This window comes from Bubalus kerabau, chromosome X, assembly GCF_029407905.1.
Source record: "Bubalus kerabau isolate K-KA32 ecotype Philippines breed swamp buffalo chromosome X, PCC_UOA_SB_1v2, whole genome shotgun sequence".
Lineage (NCBI taxonomy): Eukaryota > Metazoa > Chordata > Mammalia > Artiodactyla > Bovidae > Bubalus > Bubalus kerabau.
Window position 1 is genome coordinate 21,723,214 of NC_073647.1, and position 18,582 is coordinate 21,741,795.

The 18,582-nt window shown below is 40.8% G+C and overlaps 2 protein-coding genes and 1 pseudogene across 7 annotated transcripts in view; 2 read left to right on the forward strand and 1 right to left on the reverse strand.

The window, feature by feature from the left end:
• The window catches only part of GPC3 (glypican 3), a 460,817-nt gene that overhangs the window by 398,370 nt on the left and 43,865 nt on the right, over window positions 1-18,582 (reverse strand). The window lies entirely within an intron of this gene.
• Window positions 3,060-4,308, forward strand: LOC129639890 (ferritin light chain-like). Its single transcript, XM_055565183.1, has 2 exons — window positions 3,060-3,344; window positions 3,989-4,308. Exons 1-2 carry the CDS (start codon window positions 3,060-3,062, stop codon window positions 4,232-4,234), a joined length of 531 nt encoding a protein of 176 aa, XP_055421158.1. The 3' UTR covers window positions 4,235-4,308.
• Window positions 3,350-3,829, forward strand: LOC129638511 (thymosin beta-4-like; annotated as a pseudogene).

The following is an 18,582-nucleotide window of genomic DNA, read 5'->3' on the forward strand; positions in this document are numbered from 1 at the left end:
ATGTATATACAAAGGAGAAACAGATGCACAGATCTAGATAACAAACTACTTACTGGTTACCACTGGGGAGATGGAGGGGATAGGGCAAATTAGGGCTATGAGATACAAACTACTACATATAAAATAGATAAGCAACAAGCAAATATCATATAGCACAGGGAATTATAGCCATTATCTTGTAATAACTGTTAACAGAGTATAATTTGTAAAAATACTGAATCATTATGCTGTACACCTGAAATTTATATAACATTGTAATTCAATTACATTTCAATTTTTTTTGAAAAGCAGAGCTTATCACCATTGAAAGTAAGAGAGTTTGACCATTTGATTTAAAAAAAAAAAAACCTTTTTATTTTGCAATAATTTTAGATTTACAGTAGAGTTACAAAGCTAGTTTCACTTGGTTTCCCCTAATAGTAACATCTTAAATAACCATGGGCCACTTGTCAAAATTAAAATGTTGACATTGGTACAATGCTATTGACCAAACTACAGCCTTTATTCAGATTTCCCCAGGTTTTCCACTAATGTCTTTTATCTGTTCCAAGCTCTAATTCAAGATACTACATTGCATTTAGTTGGTCACTTAATTTTAACAACAGAATTCAAATTTGCGCCTCACCCAAGACTCATAAACTGCCTATTCATTTAATTAAGTTTTCTTTTAGCTTAAGCCATTTCTATTGAAGAGCCATGAAGGTATAAAAAAGATCATTTTAAAATAAGTCAAAATAATCTGTTTTCCTGATTTTCACATGAATGTATTTCAGAATTCTTCCCAGAGAACTTCGTGTTTTCCCTCTCCTGTGGTCCCTGGGTCCCTGTTAACTGGCTTCACATTCCCCTAATGATCAGGCCCCAAGTGGCTGGGCACCAGGGCAGCACCATCTCAGACACAGAACAAGTACTAAACTGGCTGGAGTAGAACTTTAAGGTTGGGAGCTACCATCAATAACTCAATCTTGCTAGAAATAACCTCTGGATAAAAATGACTCACTTACCAAACATTTCTTTAGCATCTATACATAAAATCCTTTTTAGCATCATGTGTGCTGTTTCAGAGTGGTGCAGAGAGGCTGAGTAACTCCACAAAAAGTCTATTAGTTAATAGATGGCAGAACAGTGATTCTAACCCCAGTTCCTCTGTTACTCTAAATCCATGCTCTTGATTGTCTTATTGTTCCTCCTTGAGAAACTCTCAGTAAATGATGGAGCCGAATTATTCCAGTTCTAGTTCTTAAACCCTGACTATTCCAACCTTGAATAGAACTCTGACCCAGCAGTGGTTCTGATTTGATATTTGTGGCCATGTGCCTTCCTTCCCCTTTTACTAAACCTTGGCCTTAGCTGCTCAGACGTGCTATATATATACCAACCAAGTTGACCCCTCTGTAGTGTGTCTCAGTCATGTTCTGTTAAAGCTTTCTGGATCTGCCTGCTTGGGGACCATCCTGCCTGTCCCCAACGATGAGGGGCCTCTGGTGTCCTTTGCTCTGTCAGCCACTCTGCCCCCTCTGGAACACGGGCCTAGCTGTACCTTTGGGCCCTGCACTCTGCCAGTTGGCTTGGCAACCTTGGAGACAGGAAAAGGGAAGTCTAGCTGAAGCAGCCTGGATTTCCCGGGAGAGTTGACACTTGGCAGCAAGTAGCTCAAAGGAAATGACTTCCTAATCTTCCTGAAGATTCTTCTTCTGGCTGAAGAAGAAGGACAAGAAAGCCTAGTCCTGCTCCTTTTCTTCACACTGAGAATCACTCAAAGGATGCTATTCACAAAACAGCACTAGGGAAGACCTAGGGCAATCTCAGCCTAGTGTGTTCCAGCTTACAAAGGAGCTTCCCCACTCTGGGAATGAAGGACAGAGAAGAAAGCAAGTCCTTGAGCCTTAGGGAAAGGGATATATCAGTGACTTAGCTCCGTGGATACTTTCTAAACTCCTCCAGTCACTACCAAGTGACCTCAGGAACTACCAGCTGTGCACAGGTGGCAGAAGCCTTTGATGACTGGTTTCCTCTTCCCTAGAGTCATTTAGCAGCAGGAGGGGTTGTGGGGTGGAGAGAGCAGCTGTTTATTCTCATGACACTTCCCCCTGCCAAAGACAGCTCTTTGATTGATCCCCCGGCAGAAGATCTAGCTTGTACTCGGGACAGAAACAGTTTGGGGATAGATGGGTTATGCAATTTCCTCTGGGTCAAACGGGAATCCTCAGGAGAAACCAGTGACTTTCCCTAGTGCCGTCTGTTGATGGGAGTGAAGGGGGGTAAATACAAACGTACCACCACCATTACCCTCTTCCCACCTTTTCCTCTGACCTTTTTAGAAACCATCAATGTAAGCTTACATGAGTTTATTCACTTGGTCCACACTAGAACTGTATGAGATAGAGTCTTTTACCACGCATTTTAAAGATGGGGAAACTGAAGCACTATGGAAACAACTCCCAAGATCACAAAGAGGCAGAACTAGGATTTGAACTCAGAGTCTTAGAACTCAGAGAGTCATTAGGATTAAAAACAGACTTTAGCAAAGCAGCCTTACATACCCTGTCACAGCACCCCTTGCCAACACACACACACACACACACACACACACCCCTACTCCCACCATGCCAGTGACTGTCTTTTCCAGCAAAGAGCAATGTAATCTCCTTTCAGGAAACAAAATCTGACCAATTTAGTTAGGGAGAGAAGACAGGCTGAGAATAGACAAGCAAGTGAAAGTAAAAATCAAACTTGCTGAAAACAGGAAGTAGAGAAAGCAGGCTGGATGCTGTGATCAGAGATGGAACACAGTAGATGTCAGGCACTGATTCCTTGTTTGTGAGATATTTTAAAACAAGAATGTAAAAGAAAATAGTTGGAAGTGCGCTCGGCGGCCCCGTGGATCTGTCTCTTGCTTTAACAGTGCTTGGACGGAACAGACCCAGGGACGCCCCTTGCTCCAGCCTCCGACCACCCTCCAACCTTTTTTCCAGTCGCAACCTCCAGAGTCAGCCACTCAGCTGTCTGCAATCATGGGGACCAGTCACCATTTTTTAACTCCTTATTACCAACCAATCATGAGCTCCCAGATTCATCAGAATTATTCTACCGAGGTGGAGGCTGCCGTCAACCGCCTGGTTAACATGCAACTGTGGGCCTCCTACACCTACCTCTCTCTGGGCTTCTATTTTGACCGCGACGATATGGCCCTGGAGGGTGTCGGTCACTTTTTTCGCGAATTGGCCAAGGAGAAGTGCGAGGGCGCGGAGCGTCTCTTGAAACTGCAAAACCAACATGGCGGCCGCACCCTCTTCTTGGACATGCAGAAGCCATCTCAAGATGAGTTGGGTAAAACCCAGGACGCAGGCACTCGGCAGCGGCCACAGCGCAGACCCGACTTCACTCGCTCGCAGTTCGCTCCGCACCCTCTTGCAACCATGTCTGACAAACCCGATATGGCTGAGATTAAGAAGTTGGATAAGTCGAAATTGAAGAAAACGGAAACGCAAGAGAAAAATCCACTGCCTTCGAAAGAAACGATTGAACAGGAGAAGCAAGTAGGTGAGTCATAATGAAGCGTGTGCCGCCAGTATGCACTGTACATTCCACAAGCATTGCCTTCTTATTTTACTTCTTTTAGCTGTTTAACTTTGTAAGATGCAAAGAGGTTGGATCGAGTTTAAATGACTGTGCTACCCCTTTTCACATCAAAGAATGGAGAACTACTGACAACGCAGGCCGCGCCTGCCTCTCCCATCTGCCTGTGTGGCTGGCAGGGAAGGAAAAGAACTTGCATGTTGGTGAAGAAGGAAGCTGGGTGGGACGACAGTGAAATCTAGAGTAAAAAGCTGGTTCAAGGTGTTCTGCGGGCTGTAAAATGCAGTTTAATCGGAGTGCCATTTTTTTTATTGTTCAAATGATTTTAATTATTGGAATGCACAATTTTTTTAATATGCAAATAAAAAGTTTTAAAACCTGAAAAAAAAAAAAAAAAAAAAAAACCCAGGACGCTATGGAAGCCACCCTTCTCGTAGAGAAGAACCTGAATCAAGCCCTGTTGGAACTGCATGGCCTGGCTTGTACCCGTGGAGACCCCCACATCTGTGACTTCCTGAAGAAGCACTTCCTAGATGAGGAAGTGAAACTCATCAAGAAGATGGGTGACCACCTGACCAACCTCTGCAGGCTGGCTGGTCCCCAGGCTGGGTTGGACGAGTATCTCTTCGAAAGGCTCACCCTCAAGCATGACTAGGAGCTTCTGGAGACTGGTGGCCATTGAAGAACCCACCTAACATCAGGGCTGCCTGAAGCCCCTCTCTGCAGCCATTAGGCAGCTTTTTAACACCCTGGAGCCCTCTCTCAAGCCTTGGACCAAATGGAAACAATAAAGCTTTTTGCAGAAAAAAAAAAAAGAAAGAAAATAGTCTAAGTCACATCCTCTCTTATAACCTCATCCTAAAATACAGGGTAGGGCTTCTGTGATCATTGGGAAGACAAAAGAAAGGAATTATTGCCTTTTCCTTCTAGCCTTCCCTGAATTCCAGCATCAGTCAAGGCTGGGAATCCAAGCTAGAAATGGAGAAAACTAGAAGAATTCCTAAGAGGAGGGCTATACACTGCAACCAGCAGGTCAAGGGACTAGGCGACCACACTGAAGAGCCTGGGAACAACTGGAACATAACAGCTGGTTGGGCCAAGGCTTCCCAGCCCTAGCCTCAGCACTGACACAAACCCACTGTTTCTTTGCATTGCAAAAGCATATCACCCTCAAGCTGGATCTTCCAAAGATGATAACATTGGTTCCCATTTAATTATGAAAAAGGAACAATCAAACTAAGCAGATGACTCTGGGCTTTCCTCTACTGCCACAGGTAGAATTTCAATGCTGATTGACACTGACAAATGCCAGGTTTTGGAGGGAAATGGCAGAATCCCAAGATGCTCTGCTTGGGTATTCTCTGTCCTTGTAAATTACCCAGGAACATTGTTTTTAAAAGAGAGCAATCACCTTGAAGTGCTGATGATTCTAAATTTGGGGATCACAGATATCGGTGGTTTTTACATGACATTTACATATGAAGACATTCTTAATGAAAAATATATTCTATACTGTTTAGCATAACACTGGCTGAAAAATATTCCACTATGTGTGCTGTTATAGGGCTGCAATTGAAATTCCAGTCGCTTTTGGAAAATGCTCAACATTTTTGAAGCTATTTCCTACCAATGAGTTTATCACACAATATATAGAACCCAACTGGCCACTTTAAATGACTCTAGGAGGCAATTGTATATCAAACTCCTCCATAATGGATTTTTTTTTTAAATTGTTAAAGAAACTCATCAATCCTCAGTAATCATTTTAAAGTAAAACTGATTCACTCATAACTAAGCTACTGCTGCCCTGGCTCCCACAACAGAAGCCATGACCATGAATAACTCCAAATCACCCCCAATTCTGGAAGTGCTAATTACCTCCAGGGATGCTACACGGGCAGCTGAAAAGCCGGATGACCACAAGCAATTAGCCAATCAATTTCGCTTCAAATTGCCCCCAACACAATTGGCAGAAAGCCATACATGGAGTTTAAATGGCAGTCACCTATTTGAGAGGAAACAAAAGGTTTTAGCCTCCCACACTACATTAATAACCGCCATGATGCCCAAAATTACCACCATCCTAATCACATGTTGGGATTTAGGCCCTGCTCAGAAAGCAAACAGATTACTCATTTTTGAATACATTTTAGTCCATTAGCACCCATTAGCATACTAAGTAGGTGTCACCTAGGAAAACTGAGGGCAGTGTTCTGATGGGATGGGAAGGAGAGTCAGCCCAGCATAGGAAAAGGTGACAAAGAAAGGAGTATTTGGCAAACACTGGTGAGGGGAACCAGAAAACAAAGCCCCTCTGGTTCCCATATTCCTTAAACGGGAAAAGTAGGTGGCTGTCACAGATAATAATCTCATCAGTCTAACATCAGTCTCAAGCAGGATTTCAGAACACAGCATCAAGCAGATTTGTGAGCAAAGAAATAAGTAATCACAAGAAGCTGGCATAGTTTTATAAGAACAAGTCATGCCAGTAACCTCATTTCCTTTTATGATGGGAGTATTGGACTGAAAACTAAGGGAAAACAGTGGATATACTGCTTCTGGATTTCAAGAGGGTTGAGAACAAAGTGAACAGTCATGTCCAAGACAGACTATTAGAGATTGGAAAGAATACTGCTAGCTTCCTAGCTAGAATACTGCTAGGTTCCTTCTCTGCTTTAATGGCTGTATCCAAAGGTGCTAGTTAATAGACTAATGTCAATCCAAAAGGAAATTTCTGATGGGGAACCTACGTGATCTGCTCTGCTCAGCATTTTTATCAATGGCTAGTATGATGGCGTAATGGTACACTGATCAAATTTACAAACTGCATGAAGCTGGAAGGCACAGTTAACTCATTTTGAAATCCTAGTGATCTCAACAGGCTACAGTTTTAGCTGAAATTTGACAAGATATTATTATCATATAAGACCAACACCCCAAACATGGGATGAAGGCTGGTGACATCAATTTGGAGAATTTTGCTTGACTTTAAGATCAAGACTCATTGACTCAATAGGGTCTTAGGCTGGCTGCCTCAATAAAAGAATCGTATGTAGACTATAGGAGGTGAAGGCTACTCTGTGCTCAGTATTGGGCAATTCTGGGCACTGCAATTTAGGGGACTAATCACCAAATAGAAGCTTATCCACATGAGAGTGACCAGTATGGCAAAAGAGTTACAAGGAGATTGACTTTGGCCCAAACTAACATAAAAACTAGCAATTAAAGCTGACCAGAAATCAAATGGGCTGCTTCTTAAAGGGCAGGATTCCTTCATCAGAGGAGGTTTTCACTACAAGACCAAATGATCACTGGCTCATAATACATTGTACAGAGGAGTCACATAAAGGCAGGAGGGCTGCATTTGATGGACCTCTAACGCTCCCTTCAACTCTGAGATACTGTGACATTATGGAACCACCTTCCTTAATTTATAGAACTGAAAAAGGACACAGAACTAAAACCAAACCTCTTGGTAGTGAATTAACACAGGAAAAAATATTCTGAACCCAGAAGAGAGACTACAAAAATAGCAGACAACCCCCATGCTTTCTTGCTCCAAACTCCTTAGCGGTAGGGGTCTTGTTTGCATGGATAGCTTGGAGGTTTAAACTAACTTCACTTGGGTGGCTGAGATGTTTGTAATGAGGATGAGGGTAAAGAGAGTCAAATGGTGATGTGTAAACAACTTATTTCCCTGCCTTCTGTGAAAACAGTTTGATGTTTTTCTATAGACAGAGTGATTTATATGAAAAGGGACAAAAAACAAACAAAAAAAAAAACCCAAACAACAAACTAACCCACTTTTAGAATATTATTTGTGAAATGCTACTGAAAGTCCATCTAAGTCAAAGCATCTCTTCTATGAGCCCGTAATTAAGACATAAAAAATAATGGAGAGCATATCCATAAGCAGACAAGACTACGTTTATGAGGAATACAGCTGCATAATCCCATGTGCGTGTCTGAAAATGCACTGCAGCACATGGCATACAGTAGATGCTCCTGAATGGTTGCTCACTGGCTAACAAAAACAGAGAAAGAAAGTTTCTGAGGCATTTAACCAAAAACTGTCCTCAAAATTCCAGCCTATAGTATGACAGCAGGATTTAGAAGACCATCTTCTACTTGAGACAACTTAACAGGGCTCGGCCGTGTTAAGTTGTCCTTGCTGTTCCTTGACTTCTGGGTCACTGAAAAAAGGACAGTCTCCTAGGCAGATTGCTCAGGGTCAGTCCTCTGGAGCAATCAGTTAGGTGCTTCCCCAGTGACATGGAAAATACTGGCTCTCTCTGCACGTTGGGAGGTAACACAGAATGTAAAACTGGCCTGTTGCCTCTGGAAATGTTTCCTTGGACCCAAAGTCCTCCTTCTAGGGATAGCCTAGACAGCTTCTGCTCCAGGTATAACTTTTCAAGTGCATGAAAAGATATGACTAAACATATTCCCTTCGACACTGTGTGTCAGAGAAAAAAAGCAAATAACAAACCCAGGTGCCAACAGGAGAGGAGATGGATAGGAATATTACACAATCATTTTTAAAAAGGACAAAACCTTTCAGTACTTATTTTGAAAGACGATGTAAGATATATGAAGTGAAAAATTATATTGTAAAACAGCACATATGGCACGGTCACATTTACATAGGGAAAAAATTGAGAGTGACTAGTGAGTGAGAAGGCAATGGCACCCCACTCCAGTACTCTTGCCTGGAAAATCCCATGGACAGAGGAGCCTGGTGGGCTAGGAGTCGCTAGGAGTCAGGCACGACTGAGCGACTTCACTTTCACTTTTCACTCTCATGCATTGGAGAAGGAAATGGCAACCCACTCCAGTATTCTTGCCTGGAGAATCCCAGGGACAGAGGAGCCTAGTGGGCTGCCATCTATGGGGTCACACAGAGTCGGACACGACTGAAGCAACTTAGTAGCAGCAGCAGCAGTGAGTGTGTATGTACATACACAAAGGCATGGGAAATGGTTTAGGAAGGACACACACATCAAACTGTACCGTATTTCCAGTCAGCATAGCCAGTCAGACAGAGGGAGATGGACAAAGGGGGACTTGGAACTTTTCTATTTTCACTTTTTACTCTCTAGATATGTCTGTATTTCTTTTTTTTTTTTTTTTTTTTTTGCATTAGGCACATCTAAATACTACACACACTTTTCCATCTCAGAAAATTACATGCATAATTTGAAAAAATATCAAAAACTAAGGACTCAAGCTCTCACCAAGCCTCCACGGACTTCACAGAGGGCCATGCTGAAGGACCCACTTAGCTTCCCTGCTCCACTCAAGTCATTCCCACTCTCTCTTGGGGGTGAGGGGTTTCAGGGGAGAAGAGTTCTCAGGGTGGTACATAGCCCCAAGTGGGGGACAGTTTATGAATAAGTGACCTTCTTAGAAAGTCAAAACCCAGGGAGAATCAACAATCCTGTCTCATTAGAACCCTTTCTCAAAGCCTTCTCGTAATAAACAACAGCAGTGCTCACTATGAAAATTATGTAATGCACCTACCAACTACTTGCCATTGTTGAAGAAAGATGGAGAAAATCTGGCACTTGAGGCAAAAAGAAACTCAGTAAAATGAAGGTGCTGATTCATAAGCCTCCAGGCAATAAAACCTTGATATGCATGTTCTTTTCTATCCAATCCTCCCAGACACACTCATGCACAAGTTGTTTAGGAAAAGAAAATGAGACAGCATCAAATAACTAGATTGAATCAACAAAGCGCTCCTGTAAATCACTCGTGAGTGCTTCTTCGGTTAGACACCAAACACTTTCTGTGCTTCTTGAAAGAAAAGGTTAACGTGAAAAAGCACCTCCTGGACCAAGGTCTTCCTCATCAGAATGTGAATGGAAGACAACTCTATCCTCAATTTTGTTACCTGGAAAATAGGAACCATGTGTCTCCTGAAAGTATAAATGTTCTGAAGTGTTTAGCTTTATATAAATATAGAATTATCTGATCCCGGGGTCAATTTAGTCGTCAAGTCTATCAAAGTGGAAGTGAAAGTCACTCAGTCATGTCCGACTCTTTGCGACCCCATGGACTATACAGTATAGTCCATGGAAATCTCCAGGCCAGAATACTGGAGTGGGTAGCCTTTCCCTTCTCCAGGGGATCTTCCCAATCCAGGGATCAAACCCAGGTCTCCCACATTGCAGGCAGATTCTTCACCAGCTAAGCCATAAGGGAAGCCCAAGAATACTGGAGTAGGTAGCCTATCCCTTCTCCAGCGGATCTTACCAACCCAGGAATTGAACTGGGGTCTCCTGCATTGCAGGCAGCTTCTTTACCAACCGAGCCATCAGGGAAGCCCCGAAGTCTATCAAAAGTGCCTGACAATGGTTCATTTTCAGCTTCAAACTTTATTTTGGACTTCATGAAATCCAAATTATTTTTTAAAGTAATTTTAAAAAGAGCCATAGAAGGCTCCCTGGTGAAGGCAGTACTTGAGGCAAAAGACAGTATAGAGCAGAGACTGAGAACCCAGGCTCTCAAGCATGTCTGGGTTTGAAATTCCAGCTCTGGTACATAATAGCTTTGTGATCATGGGCAACTTATTGAACATCTGTAAAACATGGCATCAATAGTATCTACACTTCATATGGTTGCTGTGAGGATTCGATGACTTAATGGATATAATGAGCTTAGAATAGTATTATACTTGGTAGATAGTAGACACCTATTAGATTAAATATTTAAATTAAATAATTAAATATTGGCTAGTATTATATTGTTAATGAAGCAGACCAGAGATAAACAAGGTACTATGGGACACAGAAGAAGGTAACATAATCCAGTGGAGGGGGTAGACAGGGAAGGTTTCTTAAAAGAAATGATATCTGAGTTACTTCTTAAAAACTGATAGACACTAGAGGAAGGATATAAACCTGGAGGCAGAGAGATTAGTTAGGAAGTGGTTTAAAAGTCCAGACTAGAGCTAAGCATCAAAACCAGGGCAGTGATGGTAGAGATAGTGAAGAGGAATAACTCGCAGGATTTGGTGGTGATTGGCTGCAGGGAAGAGAAATCAGGAAGGAGTGGGCAGATGCCAGCACTTGAGCAAGTTGCTTATCCTCTCTGGACTTCAGTTTTCCTCATCCATAAAATGGAGATAATACCACCTACCTAACAGGATTACTGTAAGTAAATCAATTTTATTTTAAAACCCATAACATAGTGGGGACTTCCCTGGTGGCTCAGACAGTAAAGAATCTGCCTGCAAAGCAGGAGACATGGGTTTGATCCCTCGGTCAAGAAGATCCCCTGGAGAAGGAAACAGCAACTGACTCTAATGTTCTTGCCTGGAGAATTCCATGGACAGAGGAGCCTGGCAGGCTATAGCCCATGGGGCCACAAAGACTCAGACATGACTAAGCTACTAACACTAACATAGTTGCACCCAGTAGACAATTAAATTGAAACTCTATTATTATAATTATTATTAAAAATAATTACAGCATTGGCTCAGATGGTAAAGAATCTGCCTGCAATGCAGGAGACCCAGGTTCGATCCCTGGGTGGGGACGATCCCCTGGAGAAGGGAATGGCTACCCACTCCAGTATTCTTGCCTGGAGAATTCCATGGACAGAGGGACCTGGTGGGCTACAGTCCTTAGGGTTGCAAAGAGTCGGACCCAACTGAGCGACTGACACTGGAACAGGCCCCTAGATGATAACTAGGCCAAGAGGCTCAGGATCAGGAAGAGACTTGCCCAATGATACACTATCTGCTTAGTGGCAGAGCCATAAACAAAAACTCTTATCTTCTGCATTCTAGTCAATGGCTGTTTTTTTTTTTCCTTCCCACTATATCATTCCAAGTGATTGGCTAGAGATGCTGTCCTCCCAAAGATTATGGTGAGATCACCCACATGGTTAGCAGTCTACTCCTCCCAGTGCCAGCAATGAATAAGATTCTAAAACAGACCGGAAGACCACCTCCTTCTACTCACTGTAAAAACTGCCCATACTTCCTAATCTGGTAGTTTTTCTCCCATCTCTCATCATGAAAATAGAAAGCTCAGTGTACATAACAAAGTTGAATCCACCTTGCTATTTCTACAGATGTTGGGACTTTAACTGTATCACTTCCCAAGAGAATTAAATGGTATACAGTAGCTTCATTATGATCAGAACAAATACAGCTGGGCTCCTAAATGGTGCAACTCCTCCAATGCCTCTTCTGGGCTTTAGTTTTGCTATTGCTATTTTATTTCTTTAAGGAATGTTTATTGCACTCAGTTGACAAACATGAGTAAAGTTTCTAATTCTACAGACCAAAATACAGCCCCTCTTAAAAAGCAACATAGGTGAGGACAAAGTAACTACATTTGAGAAAGTAGATGGGAGGCAACATTTGAAATAATAGTTCTTCCCTCAAGCCAAGTTGGCATCTGAGTGGTAGCAGAATATGCCAACAATCAGTACTGAAATGGGTATTATTAAATCTGGGAATCCTGACTTAAGTGCCATTAAAATAACTGAGGCTACTTACTTAAGTCCATTAAATAATCAGAAATTTGAAACTATTTATTCAGACTAGGATTCTTCATAGAAGCAGATTAGAGCAGAATGAAATCTAGAGATTAGTCAGCCTTGTGGTTCTCAACAGTTTGGGGTACATAGACCCCCAAATCTGATTTGAGATATGTGCTCTCTCTTCCAAAAAAAGTTACACATACAAAACATTTTATATACAATTTCAGGGGCTTTGTGGATCCCCTGCAACCTGTCCAGTTAAAAGACCAATGTGCTAATCTACTCACCTCTTTGGACAGACAATTTACACTTCAGAAAGGTTAACTTGATCAAGTTCCATTAAGAAAATAGCCCTAAATTTTAAAATGTGAATTACACATAACAACTCTAATTTGTAATAGTCCCTTACATGAATGAGTGTATAGTGCTGTTTGGTTTAGTATACAATTTTATATATACATCTTCATATTCTCCTAAATAAGATAGATTGGAAAAGCAGCTGCTCCATTTTATAGATGAGAACCCAAAGTTTAGAGATATTAAAGTTCCACCAACATGTGTTGAAAACCTATTTTGTGCATCTACCCACCAACACTCAGTTAGGAGGCAGAGATACAAAGATGGGCTCAAAGAAGATCCTCAAGGAGCTTCAGTTCACTGAAGGGGACAGAAATCCTCCTCCTTCATCCAAAGCACATCACTTCTAGTTTGGCCAGGTGGCAATAGTTGTAAAGAATCCACCTGCCAATGCAGGCGATATAGGAGACGCGAGTTCGATCCCCGGGTTGGGATGATCCCCTGGACAAGGGCATGACAACCCACTCCAGTATTCTTGCCTGGAGAATCCCATGGACAGAGGTGCCTGGTGGGTTACAGTCTATGGGGTCACAAAAAGTCAGACAAAACTGAAGTGACTTAGCACAGCACAGCACAGGATACAGAAGGGAGCATGGAGCAGGCAGGCCTGAGCAAGGTGGCAGAGAGACCGGCAAGTTTGACAAAAGATCTGCGCTGGCTGCAGGTCCCAGAGCTAGAAAAATGACCAAGCTGGAACTGGAACCTATATGTTTGGGCCCTAAGGCTGGTATTTCCCCATGGGATGAGCTTCCCAAGGACTTGGAAATAAGATGAGGCTGAAAAATCATTCTGGGAGCACAGCTTCAGTCACATCAGGAATAAATCCACCTCACTCTTCAATTTTCAATAAGTGTCACTCTCAGTTAGTACATGCTCAGTACCTGTAAATCTGCTTTAGCACAGGAAAATTAATTAGCCATGATTCAACTTAAACATGAGACAATTAAGTATGTAAACCTGAAACAGTTTCTCCTACAAGTGACTGTGTTACTAGACTCCGATGTTCTCCCTCCAGCTTCTCCATTTTCTAATCTTGCTTCCTTTGTGTTTTGCTTTGGCTCTAACTATTTCTCTTTTCTTTACTGTTACGCTGGTAATCAGGGCCTCTGAATGGCTGGGTAGAAAAAAAGAAAACAAAAGTGATTCTTAGAGAGCCCATACAACTGTATTCAAGTACAAAGCCACATTTCTACTCTAGTTTCACTGTCTGTATTAAAGATGTCTGGAAAAAGAATAATAAGTGTGCAGTGGGGGTTGGTAATAGCTGCATGGGTTGACACAGAGAGGATTGTTCAGCTATATTTTAAATGTTTTTCTTCTTGTCTTCTCTCCCTGACCTCCCACTGCCAGTGGCCCATTCCCCCACCCTTCTCAACCCATCCCCTAAAATGTCCTGAGCATTTTTGAATCATGATGAATTATTTCCCTTTTCAGAGTCTCTGGAGCTATATCTGTAGCACTGTATTTAATATGATTTGCAGTACACATGTTTAATTTGAATATTGCTCATTTTTCAGTATTGAGTATATTTTAAGTTCGTTGAATCCTTTATTTTTTTAATGACCTCTGGAGGACAAAATTTTCTGTGGGTAATATTATCACGATATAATGTAAGACATAGAAGAGTTTTGATTTATAAAATTGGCTTCCATATAATTTTTCAGCATGACACGGGTTCAATACCTGTGTCAGGAAGATCCTCTAGAGAAGGAAAAGGCAACCCACTCGAGTATTCTTGCCTGGGAAATCCCATGGACAGAGGAGCCTGGTGGGCTACAGTCCATGGGGTCGCAAACAGTCAGACATGCCTGATATGCACACACACAAATATCTATTATATCAAGTCAGACCTACCCAATGAAGGCCTAAATGATAACACTAAACTTAATGATAATCACAAGTTTATCATAAATTTGTATGACAACTAAAGCATTATCTTATTTGTGGCTCATAATAATTTGAGATTTAGAAAAGACTAAGATTATCCCCATTTTACAGACAAAGAAAATGAGGCTCAAACAGGTTAAGTGGTTAGTTCAAGGTCACACAGCTTCCACGTGACAGAAAGGAACAAGAAATCAAAGGTAAAAGTTTTTCACATATGCTTAAACCCCTAGGATAAAAATATCACAGATCTCTCACCTTGACTTAAAAGTGTTAACAACGGCTTGTGAAAAATGAAAAGCCTTGAAGGAAGGCAGAATAAAAATCTAAGAGACAATCACTGATCTTTTATCTTCTAGACTTCAAGCTGAATCAAGTTCTTAAAAAAAAAAAAACCAATAAAGCCCAGACATTTTCATCATAACAAAATAAATAATTCAGTCAGGCTTTAGAGGACTCCTGCATTATGATTGGCTATTTGATATATTTGTGACTTAGCCACCACTACACTGATTAAAGCTAACCTCATTGACGCAGTTATGTCGACAGAGCCTGTGACACTGACAGTTACGAATGGAAAGTGTAAATAACAATAAATAACCTGAAGCTTCCACATTTATTCCTAATGGAGGATTTAGCACTTTCAAAAGTCAAATGCCTGATAGGCTAAAAATTACAGCTTTGGTCTATCTGGCGCCAAAGAAACTATTGAAATTCATCACTGTCCTCTCTTTAGGAAGATCACCACGGAGCCTCAGGTTCTTCCAGGCAGACAGGCAACTTTGACTTAAAAACAAAAAAACTCCGATTCTCTGAGCTGCAAGCAGATGTAGAAGTTATCTGGTCTAACCCCACATTTCATATATGAGAAAATGAACAAAGGCCCAGAGAAATGAAATTAATTGCCTAAGGTCATCCAGTGAGTCATGATGGAGTCAGAACTACAAGCTGCTATCTTCTTATTCCCTGTCCAATGCTCTTGTCACTAGACCACACAACAGGGAGAAATCTCCACCCAGGATACACAGGCAGCCTGCCTGCCTCCCTCCCTCCCTCCCTCTTTCTCTCTCTCTCTCTCTCTCTCTCACACACACACACACACACTTATACACACAGACATCAAATATGAATAATAATGGACCTATAAAGATAATTGAGTCCATATTCTCTGTGCTGAATTTCTATTGGTCTTAACAGAAACAGATCAAGGACTCTCAGATGTAAAATTATATGCAATTTTTCAAGTCCACCTCATGATTACCAATTAATGCCCTATTTTAAGGCATACCTGAAAATAACATGTACACCCTCTGCTTTATCACTAGCATTGCTTTTAATGAGTGCAGTATGATTCCATTTTTGTAAGAAAATCTACATATGTGTATTTGAATATATGCAGAGAGAAAGCCAGAAAACTTATGGTCATCTCTAGGTGTTAGGATTCTGGGTGGTATTTATATTGTTTTATATTTACCAATATTTACCAATTTTTCTTTCAAAACAAACACCTATAATTTATGTAGTATCAACGGGATAGCAGAAAAGGAATAATATTAGAAATGTTACAATATTCAGACATATAAACTCTTGGTATTTTTCAGGCTCCAAAATAACTTCACAACCTCAATGCATGGTCAACTAGGTTTATAACATAAAATATGCTCAATTAGAATTTCCTTTCTGGGAAACTAAAAAGCCTTTGAATCTGGTCATCATCCCTTTCCATGTCTATAGAATATGGAAAGCAATTTATTAAGTTACTGTCCCCAGAGGGCCTCTCATTCAAATTTAGGAGTGGGTAGCTCAACAAGCAGTATGTTGTCCTGGAACATCTTCACTACATTGATCTGATAAAGGAAAGGACAGTTTAAGTTAGTTAAGTGTGATTAACAACTACTTTCCAAGAATAACAAACATCAGCTAACATTTACTGAGCACTTGCTGTATACTAGGCACTATTCTAAGTTTTACAAGCATCATATCATTTATTTTTCACAACAACCATGTGCGTGTGGTTAGGTCCTATTATTTATTATCCCTGTTTAAGGAAATTGAGACTTAGAGAGGTTAAGTGTGCTCCCCTAGGTAACAAGATTCAAGCTCAAAGTCAATTTGTTCCAGAATCTATTCTCTTAAACATGACACTACTTTTTATTATTTGTTTCCATACCTGGAGTAACTCTAAATCACTGCTAATAAAGTGTTTCCAAGTAGAGTTTCTATCAGGTTTGCTTTAATAAGCAAAGCTCATTATAATTAGCAGCCCCAATTAATGGGCTTGCTCAAGTCCTTCAAGCAAATTAAACATGCCTTCCTACAAATCTTATATACACTATTAATTTGTTTAGCAGATTCTTTCGTAAACTTCAGTCCAAGTCAAATTATCACAATATTCAAATTAACAGAGCCAAAAGTTAATGAGAGTTCACTGTAGATCATTAATTTTTGCAAAATATTTACCTCCTGCCTTGCCTTCACTTCTGCCATTTCAGCACTTACTGCTGCGCTAACAGTTACACTTAGGGCACGTACAGACGTATGTGCGCATTCTTATAGTTTTCATCTAACGGGCTTCTGACCACTTTCAAAATAACAAGGAAAAGCCCAACTGTGGTCTTGCTTGATTTGTGAGACATTTCTAACACAGTCTCTAAAGAACTATGCTTTAATAATTTGTTAAAAACCCAGTCTAATGCCAAATAAATATACAATAGAAGAAAATGCCCAAGTTGACATATGTAATTAACACTTGCATTCAATGTTCTTAAACAGTCCTCTCTCTTGTTATGCCAAGTCTGATGGTCCAGAATTCTGGTGTCTAAATTAGTACCAGTCCACCCAACTCCCCAAACAAATAAGCATAATTAGACTGCTTCTGTCTAGCTTCTCTCTCCCATGTACATCATCTAGGCAAAGCTTCAGATCAGTTCTGAGTTCCTTATTTTGACTAATACAGGTCACCTTCTCAACCCTCCCATGTTTACATTCACACAAAAGAAAAAATAACAAGAGTGCCACAAAGCTTCAACTGGAAATGCTTGAAAATATAATCAGTGAACATAAAGCACATTGAAATCTCTTGAGGAAAAGTGTGTACAAACCATACCTTTAAAATATTGAATATTTCTATTACAGTCTTAATACGCCTAATATAGAAGATATGAGCAGAGAATTCAAGTTCAAGGAGTCGAGGTAAGTGTTTCCTCTAAATAGATTTTATGAGCAAAGAAATGACAGACCCCCATGTTTCTCTAACACTGTCATGCCCACATTTTAACTAGGCCAAGAAAGAGAGGCCCTGTGTGGTACGGCTAACTACTTATGGGAGTGATTTCACCATACAACTATAGCAAATTTATTTCAGTTCCAGATATCACTTTCCCCATTAACTCAGGAGACCAAAGGAGCATAACCGCCTTCCTTTCATCCCTGTCAAACTCAGCAAGTTTCTCAGGAAGCAAATACTATTTAAATCATTTTCATAATTCTAAAATGCCTGTAAGACAAGCCCAGGGTCTAATTATGCCACTTAAATTTGTTGAAGATGTTTGGGTTTTTCTTTTTTTAATTTCAATACCGAAAGAGCCCAAGGGTTTAAAGCCCTAATAATCTAATAAACTTTGTTAAGTGAACATTGTAACAGATACGCCTGGATGGGATTTTGTAAATACCAGACAATTTCCCCTGATCTTTATCAGGGAAAAGAAGTCTAAATCTTTGGCAGGAAGAAATTAAATGTAGTGCAAAATAATAACATCTGGCCAGATTGTGTTTGTCAGAGTAGCAGCCCCTTTAGATGTCAGCCTGAAAAGTACTAAAATGAACTCTGAAGGGGGTGTGTGCGATTCTTTATGAGGCAATAGGAAAGGCTGCCGTGCTGCCATAGAATACTCGGGGTACAATTAACTCGCCAGAGTATGTCCCTACAGAGAATCGTTTCACATCAATGGAATTTGAAGCCTTATGCCAAATAAAATTTGGGGGCCATTCTTGAGGCATTTTGTTTATTTCTCCATTACTGTACAGATTCCTAACAGCACTTTCTATTTCTCAAAACTCTCTACGATCATTTTTATCACTTCGTAAATCTTATTTTTATCTTCTGCCTCCAAGGGAGACAGTGTGGCTCAATGAAAAGAGCAATGACTTTGAAGTTAGAAACTTAATGCTGCCACTTACTGGTTATGTGGCCTTGGGCAGATTGCTTAATGGCTCCAAACTCCAGCTTCCATGTCTGTGAAATGGGGATAATAATACCTAGCCATATCA